At 50.1% G+C, this 15,685-nt stretch overlaps 1 protein-coding gene across 1 annotated transcript; it reads left to right on the forward strand.

The window, feature by feature from the left end:
* The first annotated feature begins 11,099 nt into the window (after nucleotides 1-11,099).
* MUCL3 (mucin like 3) lies at nucleotides 11,100-13,073 on the forward strand. Its single transcript, XM_057698169.1, has 2 exons — nucleotides 11,100-12,410; nucleotides 12,927-13,073. The coding sequence occupies exons 1-2, from the start codon at nucleotides 11,100-11,102 to the stop codon at nucleotides 13,071-13,073; spliced, it is 1,458 nt and encodes a 485-aa protein (XP_057554152.1).
* The last annotated feature ends 2,612 nt before the right edge of the window (nucleotides 13,074-15,685 follow it).

The raw sequence follows: 15,685 nt of genomic DNA on the forward strand, positions 1-15,685 counted from the left end.
AAAATTGTTAAAAAAAAAAAAAAAGGTGAGTGAAGCTATGGTCCAAATGTGTGGGTCCCTGAGGCCAGTGGAGCTGAGACCTAGTACCCTAGAACTCTGAGAACAGAGGCTTCAGGGAAAAAGATGACAGCTTGCCACACTTAGGGATGGATGAGGAGAAAAAGGAACTGCAGTCTGGGTGGCTGAGAGGAAACACTGACCTGGCAGTGATGGAGGTTTGGGGGCCACTGAAAGAGAGGCTGAGGAGCGCTGCAGGCTGACTAGCCCATGGAGGCACTAAATTCAGCTCTAGGCAGTGAAGAATCAACTCTGTAACGTTACATTATAACCTGGGTTTTGAATCCTGGCTCTGCCATTATAAGCTGTGTGACCTGTGCAAGTTATTCAACCTCTCTGTGCTCCATATTCCTCAATAATAATAACTGACACTTAAATAATACTTATGTACCTGGTACTGTACATATTTTAGTTCACAGCAGCCCTGTGATATAAGCAACATTACTGTTCCTCATTCTACTGATGAGGTAATTGAGTCCTGGATAAAATGAGAATGTTAGTATCCATCACAAAGGGCTGTCAGAGGATAAAATGAGCTTAGGCATGGAAAGCACTTGGGTGCTTGGCACATAGTAAGTGCTCAGTAAATTAGTCTGATTCAGTATCATTACTGTTTTTGCTGGAAGAGGAGCTCTGAGAACCTGTGTTTTTGAGGGAGGCCACAGTCCATGGGGAGAGCTGAGGGCTGGGCAGCAGGTTTCTGGGGCCCTTAGTTAACCCTTCCTATCCACCCCTCATCTCACAGGCCTGCCAGTTCTGGAAGGAGATGAGTATGGGGTGTGGCTGTGGCTCTGTGACCCCTTCCAGCTGTCACCACGAGGCCACCAGCCAGCGCTACTCCATCAAGTGAAGGGGCGGGACCAGGATCCCCAAATGGCCCTCTCCCTTTTGCCTTCCTTCCTCCTCAGCTGAACAGACTCACTCAAGTCACTTAGGACCCCCTGATGCAGTCTTCTCATCTGCAGAAGGAAGGACCAGGGCTGTATGGGCTCCAGGGTTCTTCCAGCCCTCACAGAGTCTGGGTCTGGGCAGCTGGAACCTTCTCCCCTCACCCTTTCTTACTGTTCCCATCCTCTTCCCCAACTATCAGAGAAGGTCCTAAGCTGAGGACGCTTTGCTTGCAGCCCCTGGGGGAACAGGATGGGGTCCCCCCTTCACATCTCCTATAAGGAGCCCCCTTGGGCTGGCTCCTGACCCTCTCAAGACCCCCAATTCTCTCACCTCAGGACAGGTGAGGAACCTTGTTCTGTGATGCCCCCTGAGACCACTCCAGGTGGGTGGTGGACACAACTCCTTACTAAATAAAACAGCACCCCTCCCCTGGTCTCCCAGACACTGTGTATTTGTCCAAGTGTGTGGGCTTTGCCATCAGGCAGGCACCAGCCAGATCTGGTCTCTACTGTTTACCAGGTGTGTGACCTTGGGCAAATCACTCCCCTGAACTGAGGTTGTTCATTCCCATCTGTAAAATGAGGCTGACATTGCTAACCTTGTAGATTATAACGAGGTAAGGTGCTCAGCACATTCTTGTGTACCTAGAACAGCTCAGATGTCAGCAGCTGGTAGGGTTGTTCTGTGACCCCTCAGGCTCTAGCTCAGACACAACAACCTCTACGAAGAGCCTCCACACACCTCCACCTTCCTCTGCCTCAGATGCCTATGTCCTCTGGGGAGGTTGTGGCTAAAAGAGAAGGGGGGGGTGTTTATTTACCCAATGAAAGCAGATTCTCAACCTCAGCACCACTGATGTGTCAAGCTGGAGAGTTCTTTGCTATGGGGCTGTCCGGTGCATTACAGGATGGCTAGCAGCACCTCTGGCCTCTACCCACTAGATGCCAGGAGCAGCCCCCTCCAAACTGTGACAAGGTTGTCTCCAGACATTGCCAAATGTCCCTCCTGGGGGTGGGGGCAAGTTGTCCTTCCTTGTTGAGAACCACTCTCCTAGAGGCCTGGGTCCCTGGGGGAAAGCGTGAGGGTAGCAGACTAGTGAAAAGGGGAGTTGTCAGTCACCGCTGCATCCAGATGGAGCGGCAGGGGAGGGTCTGCTTCTTTCTCAGTCTCCCCATTCTTTAGGACACATGGCCTGGGAGGCAAGCTGCCAGTTGTGAGTAGTCAGTCTTTGGCCTGACTCCTTGCATGCTAATTAATCTCCCATTAATTGCATTAATAAGCAGTTTGCCGCTCCTCTTCCCTCCTATTCCAGCCCTGTCTAGGGCTTAGGGACCAGTCACGCCAAGTACTGAGACAGATTCACATATTGGCCCCCTAGTCCTCCCATGAGCCCTGCTGCCCCGGGGCCCTGGCCTCCTGCCGTCTGGGTCTGGCTTTCTCCATCCCCTCTGCCTGCTCCACTTCCCCCTAGAGGCAGTAGCCAGCCCTGGCTTCCACTCCACTCAGTCAACACTATTGATCGTCTCCTGTGTGCCAGGCCCTGTCCCAGGTGCTGGGGATGCAGCAGTGATCATGGCAAAGTCCTCGCCTGCAGAGTGCTGATGTTCCAGTAGAGGAGACCCACAGTGAAGAAATTAAGTGAGCGACAGGGGCAGTGACTTAGACACCTGGGCCCATGGCTTTCTCTCTCCCTAGACTCCCAGTTAGCCAGTCCTCCCCTACTCCACTGTCTCTAGGGAACACAGTGTATGAATATTGACAGTCTCTGTGCTAATGTTTGCTTCAGGCAAGGAATCAGGACAAAGGGGAGAGAGAGAGACTCCAGGGAGCTCCTAGAAATGAGAGGTCTGCATTTCTGTTTAGGGACGAATGGGAGTTTGCCGGCAAAGAGACGGCCCCTGGGCTGAGGCGGGAGAGGAGGGGGAGGGCAGAGTGAAGGCAGAGCCCCTGTCCACTAAGCATCTCTGCCAAAGATCTCAGCTTCAGTGCCTCTGGGTGGCCTGGACCTGCTGGCATCCCTGGTGAGGGATGTCAGTGCCTGGGTTCCGTAGCTGCCACTTGTCTCTGCCACTGCCCCCACCGTCCCCACTTCTTGTGTCATCTCTGGACACCTGGAAGCACCTGTCTCTTCAGCAGCAGGCCATGTGAGGGCTTTCCCCCTTCTCTGCACTTTCACCTGATATTCATAGACAGCTCCACCCAGGGCAGAATGAGTGCCCTTGTGTGAGTAAGGGGTGTGGAGAGCTGGGCTGACGTGAGAGAGGTGGGAGGGTGAATGCACAGCTGCAGGAGAATCAGAATTTGAATCTCCTCCCAGAATCCAGGCATCCAACCATCCCCCTCCCCATCCAGCCCCAGGCAGGACTCAGTCCTTCTAGAACCCATCATCTGCTCCCCACATGCCCAAAACCCCAGAGGCTGCCCACCCAACCCCCCCCCCACTGGGCTGGGGCAGGAGTCTGTCCCTCCCAGCTGCCTTTCCCCGCCCCCAGATCCCACCCTTCTGGTAGGCACCCACGTTCCTCACTCCATGACGAAGCCGCTGCGGTCTCCCGTTATCAGGGCACCTCTGTGGGGTGGGGCTGTTCCATTTGTTTAAGATTTAGGCACGAGGGGCCCCAGCCCCCATGACGTCACACCTGGGCCCATATAAGCTGAGGGGACCCCAGCCCACGGCCTCAGGCAGCCGTCCAGCTCCAACATGGCCCCGCTGGCCCGCTGCATCCGTTCCATCTTTGCCCTGCAGTGCTGCTTCCTCTTCCTTCTAGCTTCTCAGGAGGCAGGTAAGATGCCCTCAGAGGCGAGGGGGTCACCATCACAACGGGGGCATAGAAAGTAGAGGGGGGTTGTTTCTCAGCATTCATACAGATGAATGGCCAGTCGTAGAAATGAACAGCAGGTGAATGCGTGGCGGGAAAGTGGATGGGTTCCGCGCTACTGCACACGATTGTCTAGGGTGTACACTGCTCAAGTTTGCCAGCTAAGGGGGCATGTCGGAGAAGAATTACAGCTTATGCTCTGCTCCCCAAGACATGGCCTGCAAGGCTGCAGCCACCAGAGGGGGGCTTCCTCTAGTCTGGACAAAGACACGGGCTGGGGTGGCAGTCCTGGGTGGGCAGTGGTGGGGACCTGACACTCCCTGAGCACCTGCTCCATGCAAGGAATTCACAGGGGCTTGAGGTCCTTCATCTCATTTCATGTCCTCAAATCCCTTGAGGTAGTTAATAATATCCCATTTTATAGTGAGGAGAATGAGACTCAGAGAGGTAAAGGGCTTGTCCAAAGTCACAGAGGCAAGCAGGGATTCCGCCACGCCACCCCTGCTGCTGTCCTCAGGGGGCAAAAGATGCATTTCCTTCCCAAGAGCCCTGTTCTGTGCCGATCTGGGTTCCAGCCCTGACTCTGGCTCATCTGGGCTTCTGTAAAATGGGAAGGATGCCGCCTGGCGGACACCAACAGTTACTATGCACCTGGTGTTGTTCTAGGCACTTCATCCATGTTTATTTATTTAATCCTCATGACAACTCGATAAGGAGTATGCTGTTTTATCCCCATTTTACAGTTGGGAAATATCCCAAGGCTTTGGTAAGAAAGTGAATATAGATAAGTTTGACAATGGCCTATATGGGAAAAAATCTTAAAAAAAAAAAAGGAGTGGATATATGTATATGTAAAATTGATTCACTTTGCTGTACACCTGAAACTAACACAACGCTGTAAATCAACTATACACCAATGAAAATGTTTTGAAAAGTTTGATGAGCAAAAGAGACCCTACAAGATAAAGTGAAATTGCAAAAATAGCTCACTTAGTTAAGTGACCGTTTTGTGACCAAACCTGGGGAGCGGAGATGCCCATAAACAGGGGCAGCTTGGAGGGACCTGGGCAATTCAGAGCAGGGTCTTTACAAGGTAGACACTTGGCAAAGATAGATTTGGAGAGACTCTCTACGTACCGCATAGGGTCATCCACAGCAACGGTGCTGACGATCCCAGACCAGGGCCAGGAAGGTCGTGAGTCTGGATGCTCTGGGGAAGCAGTAGCTTTTCCTTCCATTAGTGTCTGACTGAGGGTGACGTTAGAGGAAATTTCTCCTTCCCTGAGCTCAGGGCCACGTTGGGGCCAGAGAGGGTGGTAGTGGGTGGACTGGGCAGATGGTGGACAGCAGGAGCAAGGGCTGAGGAATCTCTAAGCGGTCCCTGCTAGGTCTCAGCAGTGCCTTGATTTGATGCTCTCCCCCCACCTTGAGGGTCTGGGGACAAAGGCACCAGAGCCACCCTGAGCCACCCATCACCCAGTCTCACCCACCTTCTCTCCCCCTTCCTGTCAGGCAGATTGTCCCACCTGCCGCTCTCCACCCCCTCCTGTGGTGCTGCTGTCCAGGAAGAGGAACCTGTAGAGAGCAGAAGGGAATGAGTCCCGAATCAACTCTACTCACATTCACTTTATTTTCCCCTCACATTCACTTTTGAGGGAGATTTACTCTAAGGCACAGGACAAGCGCAGGGGACACTCAAAATCTAAAATCTGGAACAGGACACTCTGGGCTCCGTGGATGTGGTCTGGGAGATGGCCATGCTAGAGCTTGGCTGGTTGGGACGGAGGGGACGGGTAGGGAGGGAAGAGCTGCTGGGTGCTCAGATCCTGCAGAGAGGAGCAAGGGGGCAACAGGTGGCGGGTGGCTTGAGGCTGGGGTGGGGTTGCAATGGAATCAGGGTGGAAGTGGAGTGTGAGTCAGGGCTGGCACATAACTATGTCCAGCAAAGAGTGAGGCCAGGGTAGGGAAGGAAGGGTGACAAGAGGAGTGGACGAAGACCTTTAGCCCACAGATCTGGGGTATGCCCTGTCATTTATCCACAGGACCAGTCAATACCCAGACGCAGATGACTAGATCCTCGAACCCCAGAGTCTGCATCATGCAGCCACAGAACCACAGGTGCAGAACCTAGATTAAATCATCACTGAATAAATCACAGATGGGGCTGAGGTCCTGCAGAGAATCTAAAAATGATATTCTCCTACAGTCAATGTTATTTAATTTCATTTCTATGACAAAAATAATATATGCTCATTCTAGAAACTGGAAAGTGGAAAAAATCAGAAAGAAAATCTCTTCCAATACTCCACAGTTGCCAACGCAAACACTTGAGTATTTCTTTTTCATCTTTTTACTATGCCTGTGTTTTAGGTCACACATTGAGCTTAAACTGTATAGACACTTTAACAAACATTTACACACATTACTGCAAATGGAGTAAGCCATTTCTCAGGGGTGGGACACCAAGAAACATCAGAAATACTCTTTTAGGTGAGACTGTTCGGACAGAGACCCCACAGCACAAGTCACTTAGTAGGATGTCCATCTTCTTTTCAAACTAGTAAATGAAGCAGATAGAACAGACCTTTGGAACTGTACATAGTTTTGATGTTGTGGGATTTATTTTCACTCTTTTATCCAGGCTGAGTATCCACTGTTGTGGTCCGAGTGCGGGTTAGAAAAGAATTTCCAGACACAAGGCAGAATGCAAGGAAGATAGAGTTTATTAGAGAGAAGGGAATCTGCAAGAACAGCGAGCCGATTTCCTGGTAGCCAGGGAAAGTCAACCTTGAGCATGGATTGCTTGCCTGTTTTTATAGCCAGGGAACCTGTGGTTATTTGCTGACTGGGCAGAGTATGTATGCTTTTAGTGTGCTGAGCGGGAGAAAAATGGGGCAAATATCTTTCCTTATATGGGATGGGCAAGGGACATGGCATGCTGCTTGGGAAAATTTTGGGACATTGCAATTGCTGCATTGTACAGAGTAATAGGAGTTCTGTAGCTCTTTGTTCTGGCAATATTGGCCCTTTGAGTTTATCTTGTTCTTTGTCCTTGGAGCACACCACATTTCCCCCCCTCTTTATTTAAAGGGACAATTCTTTGGCCCTATTGGTTACCCTGCTCATGTCTGTCTATCTGCCTAGCTCCTCTTCAGGTGTTCGGGAACCCCTTTCATAAGAGAAAGGGGCGATGATCTCTCTGGCTGCTTCCTGCTGGGTGGGAGCGTCGTAGGGCCCTGGGTTCCCGTTTCTTGGAGCACACCACATCCACCACCAGTGTCTTGTGCTAAAGCCAGCTTTTGCTCTCTAAATATACCTTGGTGACCAAAACAGTTCCTTTCAGACCATTATTATAGTCAGTGAAGTGACTATCTCATGGTGAAAACTTCCTAGGAACAGAAAGTTGCTACCAATTGTAGATCTACCAGGGAGAAGAGATGGTCATCTCAACCTGGGGGTTAGGTCACTGATTTGCCTTAAGACTCAAGACCAAGGAATCCCTTGAGCTTTAATTCCAGATTTTATAATCAATGGTTCCACAACTAGGTAATGTAGATCTGGAATTCTAAATTCTAGTTATCTGAGTCTAGTTACTGACTATGTGGCTCCTGTGGTTAAATAATGACTAATATCCCAAAATGGTGGGCGAGAGGCCTTCTTTCAACAACTTTTCATCTCAGGGCTCAATTACTTAACACAGTAGAAGTTACCCTTGGTCTCCCAACCTTTGGAGGCCACAATTATGTTTGTCTTTTTACGTAATATGCATAATGAAAAGTTGTTGGCATGGGTTCTGAAGAGTTTTCATCGGTCTTAAAATATTCTCTCATTCATCCGTTCAACAAATATTTATGAAGTGCCTCCTATGGGCTAAACATTGTTCTAGGCTGGAGATATAGGCAATGAATAAAACACATAAAAGTCCCTGCCACTGTGGGAAGTAAACACTGTACTTGTAATACATTAGAAAGTGATGAGTGCTACGTTGATAAAACACAGCAGGGAGAAGCAGCTCAGGAATGGGGGTGGGGGGTTGAAGGTGTGGTCAAGGTAGGCCCAGAGGTGTTTGGGGAGGTGGGGGGAACATGAGAGACACACCTGGAGGTGCAGTAGACAGGAGGGCAAGGCCACAGGCTCAGGCTCCCCTTACTACCAGAAGAAGAACAGAGCAAAGTATGAGATTGTTTCAAAGACTACAACTTGAATTCAACAAATACTTTAAAGAGTCTTCTATGCTCCAGAGTCTTCTCTGCTCCATACTTCCTTTAGTCTTCACACTAAACTGGTAGGTTGACATCATTGTTATTTTCTGTTGAGGATATGGGGTTTCAGAGCATTTAAGTGACCTGAGTAAAGATGCAGACCTAGTGAGGGATAACTCCTGGACGCCATCCTGTCCTCTGATTCTTTAAGGCCAGTAGAATTTGCCACTCTGAGCTGCTGCCTGCACACTTACTCGTTCCATGTATGTTTAGTCATCCCTTGTCACATTTAAAAGCATCTGGGGTGTAGTGAAAAGCTTATCTTTGCCAATTACCCTCTTTGAACTTCCTTTCCTCACCTATAAAATAGTAAGATACACTTGCCTCACCTGTAAAATAGTAAGTACACTTGCCTCACAAGTTCGTGGTGAAGATTAAATAAACAAATATATGAACAGCATCCTTCAGGGGTTCCACAAATGTCAGTGTTCTTCCTTCCCCAAGAGACTGGGCTGACCTATAGGCTGTATAGTGTGGTCTTAACCAGTAGGAGCCTGGGCCTGGGAGCCCAGAATGTGTGTTCTAGTTCTGGCTCAACCTCTTACTTACTGAGTGTCCTTGGGGAGATTACTTAACCTCTCTGAACTTTGTTTCCTCATCTATAAAAAGGGGAGAATAATAAATAGTTCTCAACCTCAAATGGTTGTTGTGAAAGGTAAATGAGTTAATACATGTCCTCCTTCGTAGGAGCTGCCTGTCTCCCAATAAGTGTCCTGGAAAGGCTGGCCGTTGCTGTGGCTGTGGTCTTGTGTGCAAGTCACCATTTCTCCAAGAAACTCAAGTTTCTTGGCTGTAAAATAGGGACATTGACAGCTCCTAAGATGCCTTGTGGGGAGCTGGGAGATCAATCACCTGAGAAGACAACCCAGAAGGAGAATGACTGTGAGGCAGCTAGCCGAGCACCTGGTCTGAGACGGGGCCCAGTAAACGATGGCCATGGCCAGTACTGCTGCTGAGGGGATCAGAGAACTGACCGGCCCGGTGAAGTGAGGGCCTGACAGCTCAGCCCTCCTCTCTCTCCCCAACCTCGAGTCCCGTCAGGGACCTGGGTTTCCCTCCTACCCTCACCCCCTTCTCATCCACCTGTATTTCTTTCAAGGACTGAGTTCCCCAACCCTCAACCCTCCTAAGGAGTCAGCAGGGAGGTGAGTGGATTGTGGTTTCCTGTGACTGGGAGTGTGTCCAGGTTCTGGTTGCCACCTTGAGCTAACAGAGCCTGGAAAACTCAGTTACGTAACGACGCGCTCTCTCTCACTCTGCAGCACTCTCCTGGCTCTTACTGTCCTGGTTAGATATCAGAGACATCTCCTCTGTCCCCACTGGTGTTCTTCTATGGAGTCAAGGCCCACATCTGTTCACTGATGGGGTGTTTTCCCTTATGCCCTGTCCTTAAACATGGTCGGTCCCTGACAGAATTCAGCTGCCTCATTCATGCCTCCCAGGACCCCCAAGTAGACATCCTTTTCTTTCAAAAGGGCCACTTTCATCTATCTCAGATGGCTTCAGGTGTGTGAAGAGGGGGAGCCAGTGGGGAGCCATAAGGGTTGAGTGTCTGCATCCAGGTCAACCTTCATCACCGAAATGAAAGTTTCCCATCCTGCTCCTCTACCCACCATCCATCCCTCTTCTTATCGTTTCACGCATCACCTGTGTCTACTTACTAATCCCTGTGGGAAGTTTTGCCAGAGATCTTACCTCAGTCTCTCACACAGTTGCATTTGGGATGGAGCTGGGCTATTGTGGAAAGACTGAGGTTCTGATATTTATTCTCTTTCCTGTCAGCTCTGCTGTGGAAAGGCAGCTCCATTCCATAAGTATATAAACCCTAAGGCAGCTCTGGTGGAGCAAAAGGCCAGTGAATACCTCCTCTCAAAATCTTACAATGTGGTAAGCTGGATGGGGGTAGAGTTTGACAGGCACACAAACGGCTATAATGGCATGTTGAAAGTAGCAGGAAAGTGTAACTAACAAAGAACTTTTTGAGCACTGAGATGAAGCTGGGTCTCATCTGCTTAGAAAGACAGGAAAGATGCCATAAAGCTAGAAAGATCTGAAATTGAGAACTGAAGAGTAGAGATGGAGAGGTGAGAGGTGGCATTCCTGCTGACAGCACAGCCTCAACAAAGGTCCACAGACTGGAGGTGAGAGTGGGGATTAGATATCAGCGTATTTTGAAGAGACTGGCTGGGGAGATACATCTGGGGTAACAAAGGGACCCCTAGAGATGAGGTGAGAAGGGAAGCAGGGAAGAGCATGAAGGGAGTTTCTTATTTGCCTCTCTCCCTTCACAGGTGCTGCCACACTTCCTGAATTCCAGAAAACTGGCGAGTCACCAACATCTGATCCGTTGCTCTCTCTGGCTCCAAGCCCTCTTTCTGTTACTCCCTCTGACCACACTGCTCTTCGTTCAGAACACAGCTCTCCAGACCTCCCGAAATCTATAGAAACCCGTAAGCTAAAACACCCATGTAACACCACACAGGGCTCCGAGCAGACTCACCAGGCTGTAGATAACTCCAGAAGCTCTACTGCTCAAGACGCTGCTCCCACTTCTGAACAAAATGCCAGCAATCAAGGAAGAGACACATTTACCCGGAACAAATGCGATGTCGCTGCTGAAACCTCCAGTAACACAGTTACTGAAAAACCTGTAACCCCAACAGCCAAGAGAAAGACAACTTGTTTTAAGCACACAACAAACAGATCAACAGTAACGAGTAACCCAGGTAAAACTGTAACACCAAGTACCATCTCAGACAATACCACTGAAAAGGCCACACAAAAGTCAGGAAAACCTACAGAACAAAAACAACCAACCACATCAAGTCATGAGAGGACCACAGGAGCCGCAGAAAAGCCCACAGGACACAGAGGAAACACCACATCAGGCCATGAGAGGACCACAGGGGCCCCAGAAACGCCCATGGGACATGGAGGAAACACCACGTCAGGCCACAAGAGGACCACAGGGGCCCCAGAAACGCCCACGGGACACGGAGGAAAAACCACGTCATGCCACAAGAGGACCACAGGGGCCCCAGAAACACCCACAGGACACAGAGGAAACACCATGTCGGGCCACAAGAGAACCACAGGGGCCCCAGAAACGCCCACGGGACATGGAGGAAACACCACGTTGGGCCACAAGAGGACCACAGGGGTCCCAGAAACGCCCATAGCACACAGAGGAAACACCACGTTGGGCCATGAGAGGACCACAGGGGTCCCAGAAACGCCCATGAGACATGGAGGAAACACCACGTTGGGCCACGAGAGAACCACAGGGGCCCCAGAAATGCCCACGGGACATGGAGGAAACACCATGTTGGGCCATGAGAGGACCACAGGGGCCCCAGAAACACCCACAGGACACAGAGGAAACACCATGTCGGGCCACAAAAGGACCACAGGGGTCCCAGAAACGCCCACAGGACACAGAGGAAACACCACGTCGGGCCATGAGAGGACCACAGGGGCCCCAGAAACGCCCACAGGACACAGAGGAAACACCACGTCGGGCCACAAGAGAACCACAGGGGCCCCAGAAACGCCCACGGGACATGGAGGAAACACCATGTTGGGCCACGAGAGGACCACAGGGGCCCCAGAAACGCCCACAGGACACAGAGGAAACATCACACTGGGACACGAGAGGACCACAGGGGCCCCAGAAACACCCACGAGACATGGACGGAGCACCATGTTGGGCCACGAGAGGACCACAGGGGCCCCAGAAACGCCCACAGGACACAGAGGAAACACCACGTCGGGCCACAAAAGGACCACAGGGGTCCCAGAAACGCCCACAGGACACAGAGGAAACATCACACTGGGCCACGAGAGGACCACAGGGGCCCCAGAAACGCCCACAGGACGCAAAGGGAACACCACGTCAGGCCATGAGAGGACCACAGGGGCCCCAGAAACGTCCATGGGACATGAAGGAAAGACCAAATTGACCCATTATAAGACCATGGGAGCTCCAACAAAATCTACTCGACATCAAGAAAAGGCCACATCGGCCACTGAGAACATAAAATCCTCAATTAAACTCACAGAAAATCCAGCAAAAACCACAGCAGCTACAGACAGTATAAGACCTCCAGTGAAGGTCACAGGAGACACATCTATCAGTACTACCTCTCCTTGTTCAAATAAAACTGTTTCCTGTCGTGTGCCCGTTGGTTCTTTTACACCCACCAGGTCAATCACGTCAGAAGCCCCTGACAACAAGAGCCATCCGCAGCAGAACAAAGGCGACTCACATAATTTCCAGGCTGGAGAGACGGGGGAGAATGATCCCTTCCCTGCATGGGCCATAGTTGTCGTGGTCCTGTTGATCGTGATTCTCCTCCTGGTGTTCCTGGGCCTAATAGTCTTGGTAAGGGAGAGTGATGTCCAGGAGAGTGAGCCTATGGGTTAGGGAGTTGAACAGATATTATGGATCAGAACTGGAGGGAATAATAAGTCAAGGAAAAGAGGCATGGTGTGGGGGATGGTAATAGAGGGATTGTGGTGGTGGAAAGTATGGAGAAAGAAAATAGAGGCATGGGACATGAAAACTGGAATTGGGAAGCAAGCAGTAGCTGAGAAAAACGGGGTAAAGTAGGGAAAATTTGGGGGTTGGCTGGAGATAGAGTCTGAGGTGTGAGAATGGGGGATATTAGGAAGGAAAAAAGGACAGAGGAGGAAATTGGAGATGAAGTTTGGAACTCCGTGTACTGGATCTGGGGCTGGAATAAGGATTGATAAGGGTTTGGATGGACTCTCGGGAAAGGAGCAAGCCAAATGTCCAGGGTCAGGGAGAAGAGAAGCAAAGGACCTGAGATACGGGTGTCGAGGAAAGCAAACGGCATGGCAGGTGGTACTCATTCCTCCTTTCTCCTCCCACTCACAGGTCTCCTCTTTGGTGCAAGCACGCCGTGCACGGATCCAGAACACGGAAGACAATGACCCAGCGGATGATGGGGGCCCCAATTCCTACCCAGTCTACCTGATGGAGCAGCAGACTCTCGGCATGGCCCAGATCCCTTCCCCACGATGACCTTTCAGAAATCACCCACCCCCAGCTCTTCCAAGCCCCACCCCTTTCCTGGATGGAAAATGAGACCCACAATTCCCATTCCCTGGACTCAAGGAAGGGCAGAGTACTGACGGTTCACACATTAAACCTTCAACTGCTGTGCTCTTATTGACACTGGTCAAGAGGTGAAGTGATAAGCAAAAAGGATGTGAGTGTGGGGTATAGAAAAGAATGAATAATACAAGCAAGTGTTCTCTGTAGAAGATGATGGTCTGCAAATGAAATGGTGTCTGATGGATGTACATGGTGGGATCAGTGTAGGACTCTGAGTCCTGGGAGGGACAGCAAAGTGAAGGGACGTTCAGGAGCCTTAGAAGGCAATGCTCCAGACCTGACTGTGAGTCAAGTTTATGGGCAGATGAAGCCGGAAGACAGAACCTCTGTGTTTCAGGACCAACCTATACTACTTCCATCTACTATTACTTAGAGTTTGTGTGTAAACAGGCTTTTCCTGAGTTCCCAGGGCCCTTGACTTTTTTTTTTTTAATGGAAAAATAGTATTTTTCTTCTCCATCCTCTCCATTTTCAGAAAAATTCCAGAAAAGATCATAAATATCTCTCACCCAGATGGCTCTTCCCTCTTCTTCCTGAATCCCTTAGTTTCTCTAAATGTCTGCAGTGGGCATCCTGTTGGTTTGGCTTGCTGGGTAGTGGGTGGGCACACAGGGAGGGATTTTTGTTTGGCCTGCAGTCTCATCTGTGGATCCCCACCCCAGACCTTCCTGAATGGTGTTCCCCACCCATTATTTATTTTCCTATCTTTTCCCCCAAGCCCCAAAGTCTTGGCTTTTTCCTGTAGGAGTCACCCATCTTCTCTACTGCCCCTATCCTCTCTTCTCACACTTTCACCCCAGATTCTGATTTTTCTCCTTGCAGACATTTCATCTATGTATATTTTCTAGATTTTCTCTCCAATTTATTAAAGCCTTTTCACCTATTACTGATTGGGCAGACGGAGAAAGGGAGAGTCATCAGCTGTCATCAGCTGTCTTTCCATCTACTGGTCATTTTATAATAAAGTGTAAAATATTTATAAAGTAAGGCATCATAATTACTGGACTATCAGCTGGGAGAAAGTCCTGACTGGTGTTCCTGGCTCTGGCCGTGACCTTATAGATGGACTTGAGCAGCAGTGGCTGGAGGACAGGGATTCTTTGGAGGGTCCAGGAAGGGGAGGGTGAATTTCCATTGCTCCTAAAATGGCTTATTCCTTGATTTTGAGAAGAGCCAGCCTGACTTCATGCTTGGCTCATTTGCGTGGTGAAAAAATGAGAAGAAAATGTGTTACTTAATAAGCAAGTACTTCTAAGCACCTACTATACATTCTGTTGAGGATTACAAAGAAGTATAAGACATAGCTCTCATCTGAGAGACAAATATAGGTAATTTAAAATTAAATAATTCAGTAAGAGTTATCACAAGGCAGTACTACACAAAATAAAACAAGACTCTAATGAATTAAGCCCAATATTTATGCGCATCTGCCATGTCCCGTACTCATGTTAGGACAGCAGCCTTGCTCCAAAACTATTCCATGCCCAAATGTCAGTCCCAACAGAACCACCGCCCATCATCCATGTAGCTTTGGGTCTCACTCTTACTGGAAAAGGATAGCATCAGCATCTTTGCTGACCAGAAAGGCACTCTAGTTTGCCACAGACCTTCCAACCTTGACTCCATCCAGAATCAAACAGCAGGGCCACAGGCAGCTTTTTGGCATCCTCATTTGCAAGAAGGTGGAAGCCCATCATGGGCAGTAATTCTAATCTGGACACTTATGTCAGCGGATTATCTGCCAGGACCCAGCTCTGGGCCGGGAGGGCCCTCAGGCCTGAAGGGCTCTCTGAATCTCCTGCTGGAGATCTGCTCTGCTAAGGGCAGAATTGTAGTGTGGGTCCCAGAAAGGAGGCAAGCCAGATGCCAGAGGGACTCCAGACTTGGGTCCCTGGAGAGAACCTTGAGGCAGAGAGGGACACCTGGGTTCTGGAAGAGGGCTGGAGTACCATAGGAAAAAGGAGGAGGCTGCTTGGTTTTCAGTCTCTGGGCAGATGGTGACTCAGCATGTGGCAGCTGCCAGGACAGGAGTGTCACTCGCTCTGGGAGGAAAGCAGATACCCCCTAACCCCTGCCTCTAACCATGAATTTCCCCAGCCTGGACCCTACTTAAAAAACCGAAGCAAAATAAAGCAAAACATCCAACTTGACCAACGCCTCCCTGCCAAGGCACCAAAATGGAGCATTGGGGGTCAAAGGGCACGCATTTGAGGGATTTGGGGAGGCTCTTCATCTCCCCAAAGCAAACGGCAACTGCGGGCCAGGACGTGTCGTTGAATGTCTCCCTTCCCACTTCTCTCTCCCAGGCTAATGATCACTTTGAAATCTAAGGGGAAATCCTTTAACAAGCTCTGGAGCTGGGCCCTCATTAGGAAAAATTACTTAATGAGTGAGTGGCAAGGCAGGGAATGCTCCCACCCACCCCCTTATCCCTGCCCCCACACTGGTCCTGGTCCCGGTCTAAGTCCCAGTCTCAGTCCCAGTCCTGGGGGAGAAAGCACAACCCTGGCAGCGAGCAC

This window comes from Hippopotamus amphibius, chromosome 11 (genome assembly GCF_030028045.1).
Source record: "Hippopotamus amphibius kiboko isolate mHipAmp2 chromosome 11, mHipAmp2.hap2, whole genome shotgun sequence".
NCBI classification, from domain to species: domain Eukaryota; kingdom Metazoa; phylum Chordata; class Mammalia; order Artiodactyla; family Hippopotamidae; genus Hippopotamus; species Hippopotamus amphibius.